At 42.1% G+C, this 11046-nt stretch overlaps 1 protein-coding gene across 1 annotated transcript in view; it reads right to left on the reverse strand.

The window, feature by feature from the left end:
- LOC128664605 (PDZ domain-containing protein GIPC1) overlaps nt 1-11046 on the reverse strand; it is a 77969-nt gene that overhangs the window by 16557 nt on the left and 50366 nt on the right. Inside the window, exons 4-6 of the mRNA XM_053719422.1 lie at nt 10382-10460; nt 9377-9486; nt 9200-9281 (exon numbers count right to left, since the gene is read on the reverse strand). Coding sequence (XP_053575397.1) covers nt 9200-9281; nt 9377-9486; nt 10382-10460 — 271 coding nt within the window. The remainder of the gene's footprint in view (nt 1-9199; nt 9282-9376; nt 9487-10381; nt 10461-11046) is intronic.

Raw genomic sequence — 11046 nt, forward strand, 5'->3', positions numbered from 1 at the left:
GGGAGAAGAGCTTCTTCCCGAGACCATAAGCCCTGAGCTTTCAGGGAGTCCCAGACCGCACCCCAGCCCAACAGACTGACGTCGGTCGTTACTATGATCCACTCTGGTCTGCGGAAACACATTCCCTGAGACAGGCGATCCTGAGACAACCACCAGAAAAGAGAATCTCTGGTCCCCTGGTCCAACTGTATTTGAGGAGACAAATCTGCATAATCCCCATTCCACTGTTTGAGCATGCATAATTGCAGTGGTCTGAGGTGTATCCGTGCAAAAGGGACTATGTCCATTGCCGCTACCATTAGTCCGATTGTCTCCATGCACTGAGCTACAGACGGCCGAGGAATGGAATGAAGAGCTCGGCAAGTAGTTAAGAGTTTTAACTTTCTGACCTCAGTCAGAAATATTCTCATTTCTACCGAGTCTATTAGGGTTCCTAGGAATGGAACTCTTGTGAGGGGGGAGAGAGAACTCTTTTTGTTGTTCACCTTCCACCCGTGAGACCTCAGAAAGGCCAATACAATTTCCGTGTGAGACTTGGCTCTTTGGAAAGTCGACGCCTGAATTAAGATGTCGTCTAGGTAAGGCGCCACTGCTATGCCCCGTGGTCTTAGAACCGCCAGAAGGGACCCTAGCACCTTTGTGAAAATTCTGGGAGCAGTGGCCAACCCGAAAGGAAGAGCCACAAACTGATAATGCTTGTCCAGAAAGGCGAAACTGGTGATGATCTTTGTGGATAGGAATGTGCAGATACGCATCCTTTAGATCCACGGTAGTCATATATTGACCCTCCTGGATCATTGGTAAGATTGTCTGAATGGTCTCCATCTTGAATGATGGGACTTTGAGGAACTTGTTTAGAATTTTGAGATCCAGGATTGGTCTGAAAGTTCCTTCTTATTTGGGAACCACAAACAGGTTTGAGTAAAAACCCAGCCCTTGTTCCACAATTGGAACTGGGTGGATCACTCCCATTGTATGTAGGTCTTCTACACAGCGTAAGAACGCCTCTTTCTTTGTCTGGTCTGTAGACAGACAAGAAATGTGGAACCTTCCCCTTGGAGGGGATTCCTTGAATTCTAGAAGATATCCCTGGGATACAATCTCTAAGGCCCAAGGATCGTGTGCGTCTCTTGCCCAGGCCTGAGCGAAGAGAGAGAGTCTGCCCCCGGATCTGGGGCTACCCCATCATGCTGTCTTGGGGGCAGCTGCAGGCTTCTTGGCCTGTTTACCCTTGTTCCAGCCCTGGTAAGGTTTCCAGGCTGCCCTGGGTTGTGAAGTGTTACCCTCTTGCTTTGCAGCAGGGGAGGATGAAGTGAGACTGCTCCTGAAATTTCGAAAGGAACGAAAATTATTTTGTTTGTTCTTTGTCTTAAAGGACTTGTCCTGAGGGAGAGCATGGCCTTTTCCCCCAGTGATTTCTGAGATAATCTCTTTCAATTCAGGCCCGAAAAGGGTCTTTCCTTTGAAAGGGATGTTCAGTAGTTTGGATTTTGACGACACATCGGCCGACCAGGACTTGAGCCATAGCGCTCTGCGCGCCAGAATGGCGAAACCTGAATTCTTTGCCGCTAACTTAGCTAGTTGGAAAGCGGCATTTGTGATAAAAGAATTAGCCAGCTTAAGAGCCTTAATTCTGTCCATAATGTCCTCATATGAGGTTTCCGTCTGGAGCGCATCTTCCAGCGCCTCGAACCAGAAAGCAGCTGCAGTAGTTACAGGAACAATGCACGCTATAGGTTGGAGAAGAAAACCTTGATGAACAAAAATTTTCTTAAGTAAACCCTCTAATTTTTTATCCATAGGGTCTTTAAAAGCACAACTGTCCTCAATTGGTATGGTTGTGCGTTTAGCAAGTGAAGAAACAGCCCTCTCCACCTTAGGGACCGTCTGCCACGAGTCCCGCGTGGTGTCAGATATGGGGAACATTTTCTTAAAAACAGGAGGGGGAACAAACGGAATACCTGGTCTATCCCACTCCCTAGTTACTATATCCGAAATCCTCTTAGGGACCGGGAACACATCAGTGTAAACAGGAACTTCTAGGTACTTGTCCATTTTACACAATTTCTCTGGAACCACCAAAGGGTCACAGTCATCCAGAGTAACTAATACCTCCCTGAGTAATAAGCGGAGGTGTTCTAGTTTAAATTTAAAAGCCAACGTATCTGAGTCTGTCTGAGGAGCAACCTTTCCCGAATCGGAAATTTCTCCCTCAGACAGCACATCCCTCGCCCCCATTTCAGAGCGTTGAGAGTGTATATCGGATACGGCTACTAAAGCGTCTGAATGCTCATAATCTGTTCTTTGCAGGTAACACGGGCAGCTTAGATAAAAATACTGAGAGGGTATTATCCATAACTGCCGCCAAATCTTGTAAGGTAAAAGAGTTAGATGAGCTAGAGGTGCTAGGCGTCGCTTGAGCGGTAACTGGTTGTGACACTTGGGGAGAGGTCAACGGGCTAACCTCATTACCTTCTGTCTGAGAATCATCTTGGGCCACATTTTTATGTGCAACAATATGGTCTTTAAAGTGTATAGACATATCAGTACAAGTGGGACACATTTTGAGAGGGGGTTCCACCATGGCTTCTAAACACATTGAACAAGGATTTTCCTTGGTGTCAGACATATTTAACAGAATAGTAGTAAGACAAACAGGCTTAGAAATCACATTAATCAAGCAAAAACACACTTTGCAAAAAAACGTTACTGTGCCTTTAAGTAATAAAAAAGGCACACAATTTTCCAAAACAGTGAAAAATGTACCAAACTTTCTGAAATTTTCACAGTATGTACCTAAAGCATTGGTAAGATTGCACAACTAGCAAAAAAAAAATCGATTAACCCCTTAATGCCCAAACCGGATCAATAGTAAGCTAACAGACCGGTTAAAACAACTTTAGCACCTTACCACAGCTCTGCTGTGGCCCTACCTTCCCTTAGGAGTCAGATTCATGGGGAAAAGATTCTTATGGTTCCTCAAACTGTAGCAGGAGCCTCCATGTGAACACAGCCTGAAGATCTAGTCAATCTAACTGTGCATCTGAGGCGCGATATTAGGCCCCTCTCACCTTACTCCGGTGCTGTGAGGCCTAAAGAAACACTCCTAAGAGTTATAATATTAGCCATGTGGGTAACAACCCCTGAAAGAAACCCAAAGGGACCTTCAAAGTGTCTCAAAAAACGATATTTATAAGTAAAAACCGTTTGCCATAAAAAGTGTCAACTTGCCATAAAATAGTGTCAACCAGCATAAATTAGCCCTGTTATGTAAGCTTGTAATTCCATACTTAGGCCTAGATTTGGAGTTCGGCGGTAGCCGTCAAAACCAGCGTTAGAGGCTCCTAACGCTGGTTTTGGCCGCCCGCTGGTATTTGGAGTCAGTGATTAAAGGGTCTAACGCTCACTTTTCAGCCGCGACTTTTCCATACCGCAGATCCCCCTACGCCATTTGCGTAGCCTATCTTTTCAATGGGATCTTTCTAACGCTGGTATTTAGAGTCGTTTCTGAAGTGAGCGTTAGAGCTCTAACGACAAAATTCCAGCCGCCTGAAAATAGCAGGAGTTAAGAGCTTTCTGGCTAACGCCGGTTCATAAAGCTCTTAACTACTGTACCCTAAAGTACACTAACACCCATAAACTACCTATGTACCCCTAAACCGAGGTCCCCCCACACCGCCGCCACTCGATTAAAATTTTTAACCCCTAATCTGCCGACCGCCAACTACGTTATACTTATGTACCCCTAATCTGCTGCCCCTAACCCCGCCGACCCCTATATTATATTTATTAACCCCTAACCTGCCCCCCACAACGTCGCCGCCAGCTACTTAAAATAATTAACCCCTAATCTTCCGACCGCAAAGCGCCGCCACCTACGTTATCCCTATGTACCCCTAATCTGCTACCCCTAACACCGCCGACCCCTATATTATATTTATTAACCCCTAATCTGCCCCCCTCAACGTCGCCTCCACCTGCCTACACTTATTAACCCCTAATCTGCCGAGCGGACCTGAGCGCTACTATAATAAAGTTATTAACCCCTAACCCGCCTCACTAACCCTATCATAAATAGTATTAACCCCTAATCTGCCCTCCCTAACATCGCCAACACCTAACTTCAATTATTAACCCCTAATCTGACGACCGGAGCTCACCGCTATTCTAATAAATTGATTAACCCCTAAAGCTAAGTCTAACCCTAACACTAACACCCCCCTAAGTTAAATATAATTTTAATCTAACGAAATTAATTAACTCTTATTAAATAAATGATTCCTATTTAAAGCTAAATACTTACCTGTAAAATAAATCCTAATATAGCTACAATATAAATTATAATTATATTATAGCTATTTTAGGATTAATATTTATTTTACAGGCAACTTTGTAATTATTTTAACCAGGTACAATAGCTATTAAATAGTTAAGAACTATTTAATAGTTACCTAGTTAAAATAATAACAAATTTACCTGTAAAATAAATCCTAACCTAAGATATAATTAAACCTAACACTACCCTATCAATAAATTAATTAAATAAACTACCTACAATTACCTACAATTAACCTAACACTACACTATCAATAAATTAATTAAACACAATTGCTACAAATAAATACAATTAAATAAACTAGCTAAAGTACAAAAAATAAAAAAGAACTAAGTTACAAAAAATAATAAAATATTTACAAACATAAGAAAAATCTTACAACAATTTTAAACTAATTACACCTACTCTAAGCCCCCTAATAAAATAACAAAGCCCCCCAAAATAAAAAATGCCCTACCCTATTCTAAATTAAAAAAGTTACAAGCTCTTTTACCTTACCGGCCCTGAACAGGGCCCGTTGCGGGGCATGCCCCAAGGATTTCAGCTCTTTTGCCTGTAAAAAAAAACATACCATACCCCCCCCCCAACATTACAACCCACCACCCACATACCCCTAATCTAACCCAAACCCCCCTTAAATAAACCTAACACTAAGCCCCTGAAGATCTTCCTACCTTGTCTTCACCATACCAGGTTCACCGATCCGTCCTGGCTCCAACATCTTCATCCAACCCAAGCGGGGGTTGGCGATCCATCATCCGGTGCTGAAGAGGTCCAGAAGAGGCTCCAAAGTCTTCCTCCTATCCGGCAAGAAGAGGACATCCGGACCGGCAAACATCTTCTCCAAGCGGCATCTTCAATCTTCTTCCATCCGGTGCGGAGCGGGTCCATCTTGAAGCAGGCAACGCGGATCCATCCTCTTCTTCCGTTGTCTCCCGACGAATGACGGTTCCTTTAAGGGACGTCATCCAAGATGGCGTCCCTCGAATTCCGATTGGCTGATAGGATTCTATCAGCCAATCGGAATTAAGGTAGGAATTTTCTGATTGGCTGATGGAATCAGCCAATCAGAATCAAGTTCAATCCGATTGGCTGATCCAATCAGCCAATCAGATTGAGCTCGCATTCTATTGGCTGTTCCGATCAGCCAATAGAATGCGAGCTCAATCTGATTGGCTGATTGGATCAGCCAATCAGATTGAACTTGATTCTGATTGGCTGATTCCATCAGCCAATCAGAAAATTCCTACCTTAATTCCGATTGGCTGATAGAATCCTATCAGCCAATCGGAATTCGAGGGACGCCATCTTGGATGACGTCCCTTAAAGGAACCGTCATTCGTCGGGAGACAACGGAAGAAGAGGATGGATCCGCGTTGCCTGCTTCAAGATGGACCCGCTCCGCACCGGATGGAAGAAGATTGAAGATGCCGCTTGGAGAAGATGTTTGCCGGTCCGGATGTCCTCTTCTTGCCGGATAGGAGGAAGACTTTGGAGCCTCTTCTGGACCTCTTCAGCACCGGATGATGGATCGCCAACCCCCGCTTGGGTTGGATGAAGATGTTGGAGCCAGGACGGATCGGTGAACCTGGTATGGTGAAGACAAGGTAGGAAGATCTTCAGGGGCTTAGTGTTAGGTTTATTTAAGGGGGGTTTGGGTTAGATTAGGGGTATGTGGGTGGTGGGTTGTAATGTTGGGGGGGGTATGGTATGTTTTTTTTTACAGGCAAAAGAGCTGAAATCCTTGGGGCATGCCCCGCAAAGGGCCCTGTTCAGGGCTGGTAAGGTAAAAGAGCTTGTAACTTTTTTAATTTAGAATAGGGTAGGGCATTTTTTATTTTGGGGGGCTTTGTTATTTTATTAGGGGGCTTAGAGTAGGTGTAATTAGTTTAAAATTGTTGTAAGATTTTTCTTATGTTTGTAAATATTTTATTATTTTTTGTAACTTAGTTCTTTTTTATTTTTTGTACTTTAGCTAGTTTATTTAATTGTATTTATTTGTAGCAATTGTGTTTAATTAATTTATTGATAGTGTAGTGTTAGGTTAATTGTAGGTAATTGTAGGTAGTTTATTTAATTATTTTATTGATAGGGTAGTGTTAGGTTTAATTATATCTTAGGTTAGGATTTATTTTACAGGTAAATTTGTTATTATTTTAACTAGGTAACTATTAAATAGTTCTTAACTATTTAATAGCTATTGTACCTGGTTAAAATAATTACAAAGTTGCCTGTAAAATAAATATTAATCCTAAAATAGCTATAATATAATTATAATTTATATTGTAGCTATATTAGGATTTATTTTACAGGTAAGTATTTAGCTTTAAATAGGAATAAGTTATTTAATAAGAGTTAATTAATTTCGTTAGATTTAAATTATATTTAATTTAGGGGGGTGTTAGTGTTAGGGTTAGACTTAGCTTTAGGGGTTAATCAATTTATTAGAATAGCGGTGAGCTCCGGTCGTCAGATTAGGGGTTAATAATTGAAGTTAGGTGTCGGCGATGTTAGGGAGGGCAGATTAGGGGTTAATACTATTTATGATAGGGTTAGTGAGGCGGGTTAGGGGTTAATAACTTTATTATAGTAGCGCTCAGGTCCGCTCGGCAGATTAGGGGTTAATAAGTGTAGGCAGGTGGAGGCGACGTTGAGGGGGGCAGATTAGGGGTTAATAAATATAATATAGGGGTCGGCGATGTTAGGGCAGCAGATTAGGGGTACATAGGGATAACGTAGGTTGCGGCGGTTTACGGAGCGGCAGATTAGGGGTTAATAAGTGTAAGGTTAGGGGTGTTTAGACTCGGGGTACATGTTAGGGTGTTAGGTGCAGACGTAGGAAGTGTTTCCCCATAGGAAACAATGGGGCTGCGTTAGGAGCTGAACGCTGCTTTTTTGCAGGTGTTAGGTTTTTTTTCAGCTCAAACAGCCCCATTGTTTCCTATGGGAGAATCGTGCACGAGCACGTTTTTGAGGCCGGCCGCGTCCGTAAGCAACTCTGGTATCGAGAGTTGCATTTGCGGTAAAAATGCTCTACGCTCCTTTTTTGGAGCCTAACGCAGCATTTGTTTGAACTCTCGATACCAGAGTTAAATTTATGGTGCGGCCAGAAAAAAGCCCGCGGAGCGTTAACAGCCCTTTTACCGCCGAACTCCAAATCTAGGCCTTAGTCTCTGAATAAAGCTTACCCTTCCCTCATGGGGATCTTATCAGTCCTTTTCTAGCATTATCACAGTCTTGTCTAGAAATAAATGACTGAACATACCTTATTGCAGCCTAACCTGCAAACCGTTCCCCCCAACTGAAGTTTTCTTGTACTCCTCAGTCCTGTGTTGGAACAGCAGTGGATTTTAGTTACAACATGCTAAAATCATCTTCCTCTCTGCAGAAATCTTCATCTCTTTTCTGCTGGAGAGTAAATAGTACACACCGGTACCATTTAAAATAAACTTTTGCTTGTAGAACAAAAACTACAAATCTAACACCACATTCACTTTACCCTTCCGAGAGGGACCCTATTGCTTAGAGCCGGCAAAGAGAATGACTGGGGGGTGGAGCTAGAGGGGGAGCTATATGGACAGCTCTGCTGTGTGCTCTCTTTGCCACTTCCTGCTAGGAAGGAGAATATCCCACAAGTAAAGGATGAACCCGTGGACTGGATACACCTTACAAGAGAAAACCTATTTTAAAATCATTTGGGAAAAAGTTTATTTTCAGCCAAGGGCATCCTGAATTTTCGGTTTCGGTGCATCCCGACTTTAAAAGGATACCTTAAAGTGAGAAGGAACAATGTGTCTGTAATTGATATTAAAGTGACAGAAGTCTTTGTTTTCATTAACAAGTCTTTATTCCCTCAGAGTGTTTAACGCTATATAACAGGATTGCCTAACAAACAAAAAAGCAAACTCAGGCCCTCTACACCTCAGACAGTCCTACCTGACCTCCGGAATAAATCCGATATTAGAAACCGTCAAAGGACTATCCTGCCGAACGAGTGATCACAGGAGATGTCGGCACAGAGAAGACGCCACTCCGCTTAGAAGTCTGTAAGCGGAAGTCACATGACCAGCCGACAAGAAACTGTGCCGTAAAAATAAAAGCGCACGTTTCTGTAAACTGCTGATTTCTGGTAAGATCGGTAAAGCAAAACGAAAACAAACACAGTCACTTTGTTCCAAATCAGTCCAACAACAGAAATAAACTTTTTAGAATATGAGCCCCAGAATAAAAAACAACATTAAGGGTTTTCCTTTATACACAGAAATAAAAGATTAACCCCTTAGTCTCCAGTCACATATTTAAAGTGCCTGCACCCTGCCTATGAATATCCTATATAAAGGATTGACATGTCCCAAAATAAAATTGCAGCTAAATCTTCTTCAAGTGCAAGTCTCCAAGAACTAGAAGACAAAAGCACTTACCTGCAATCCAGCTGTCAGGCAGGACAACAGCTTACAAGGTGTGAAAGAACACATACTTCTCACAGAGACCTGTAGAAAAAGAAAGAACAGAGTAACCAACTCTGGCTTTCTGTACCATGAGCAGCAAATGTGTTAGGAAACCAAGCAAGGACTATCTCACCACTTCCTAACTTCTTAAAAGCCACCAGTACTCTTACTCAAAAGATTGACGTGGACACAGCTAAACTCTAAATGTTCATAGTTTTGATATTTCAGAGCTAAAAAAAAGTCTGTGTTTCTTCTGGTCTCTTAGTGGTAGCCAAAGTAGAGTCTCTCAAGGTCCTTTACACAGTAACAGGAACACTGCAGTATGGGCACCAGGACTCCAGTTCCTCTGCCAAAGTTAGCTACAGAAATGTAGGCAATATAAACATTAAACATGTACAGAGTATCTAACGCTTACCTAGCTCACTGTCTCTGATGCCCATGTAACTTTCCAGAAGATCATCTACTTTTTGTATTGCTTTCTCTTCAATAACAGACATCTAGAAAAGAAAAGAGACAAAGAATGAAGCATCCCTACTGCACACTCCAACACAATGTCTCCAAATCTCCAACAACACTCAGCACAACATCTTACCAACTCTTCAACTGTGGGTGGCCCCTTTGCCCTGAGACGCAATGTTCCTCTGCCCGACTGTGACATCCCAGAATTAGACAAACCTGAACTAGAGCGTTGGGAGATCATGTCTAGAAGGATAACAGGGAATATAGTTTATATGTACTGCAAAGGTGGAGTGCCAGAAATTAAAGGCTAAACAGATTAGCGCACATACACACACAGTCTGTAACCACATTTAGACAAAGACTTGCCAACCATAGGTCTGCTATCAGACTTGACATTAAAAGTGGTAGTTCTTATCAGCTGGTGCCAGACACCTTCAGGAGGCAGGACATCAGGTGTCTAGCCTATGATCAATGTTAATTGATCATGTCCCTCCCTAGCAAAAAGGTGGTGAAAGGGCACGGAAACACATCTTCCAATTGGACACAGTATCCCCTATGGGATTGAACAGTACACTAGGGTAAACATTGCCTGTAGTTTTGAATAATTGATGTTGGTATATATGGACTTGGCCCTGGATAAGATATAAAATCATCATAGGACTATCTATGCTGCAGGTCCTCCATATTGATTCTGTCTTACTATAAAAGTCATGAAGCATAGTTTAGCTATATTGGTTGAATAGGGACATATTATAGTATTGCTTACTTTTATTTTATTTTTAGGGGTTTTCAAATGTGAGAGACAATGGAACTATACTGTCAAATACCGAATTTATTATAGGACTCTATCCAGTGGATGTATAAGAGAGAGAGAGAAAAAGAAAACGAGAAAACGAAAAGAAAGAAAGAAAGAAAAAAAGAGAAAGAAAGAAAAATATTAAAATTGCTGCGGTTTTAAATTGGCAAGAGTATGCAATTTTTAGGCCCCACCCCTTTGACGTCACCTATGATGTACAGGAGGGTTGCAGACTTTGCGGAATTTTTTTATGACGCTAAAAAAAGCCAGACCCTTGAGAAGAACTTATCAAGTGCTCCAAGAACAGCCTGAGCGCATTTTCTTAGAAATCTGACACATAACGTGTAAACACTGGGCCCTTCTGTTTCTCACGAGCTTTACCCTCAGGCCGAGCTTGTAACAATATTCTACTGAAAAACCGCTGAGCACACACAATATTTATTGTTATATTATCAACAGTTACTTCATTTTTTTATGCAGAAGAATACAATTTTAATAAAACATATTGCAAAACAGTAAAAACACAGCTAGTGCCCACTGTATTTGATTTCATTATTGCAATTGTGTATAATTTGAGTAAAATGAGCTCAAAACATGGACGTTTGCAAAAACGAAGAAGCTTAGCGACATAACCAATCATTGATAATAAATAGTGTGTGTGCTCAGCGGTTTCACAGCAGAATTTTGTAACAAGCTCGGTCTGAGGGTAAAGCTCGTAACGGATGGGCCTGGTGTTTACACGTTATGTGTCAGATTTCTAAGAAAATGCGTGCATGCGCACAGGCTGTTCTCAAGGGTCTGGCTTTTTTTAGCATCATAAAATATTCCGCATGTGTCCTGGCTTTTATTGGAGAATTGGATAAGTTCTTTCCAAGGCTCCGCCTCTTTTCAGATGAACTGAGGGGGGCTTATGGGGGTGCGGGGTTACAGAGGGAGCTGATGATGCTTAAGTAGTTTACAGAGGGGGGCTTATGGGGGTGCTGACGTGAAAATCGCGATCGCTATTT

Source organism: Bombina bombina, chromosome 6 (genome assembly GCF_027579735.1).
Source record: "Bombina bombina isolate aBomBom1 chromosome 6, aBomBom1.pri, whole genome shotgun sequence".
In the NCBI taxonomy this organism is placed as follows: domain Eukaryota; kingdom Metazoa; phylum Chordata; class Amphibia; order Anura; family Bombinatoridae; genus Bombina; species Bombina bombina.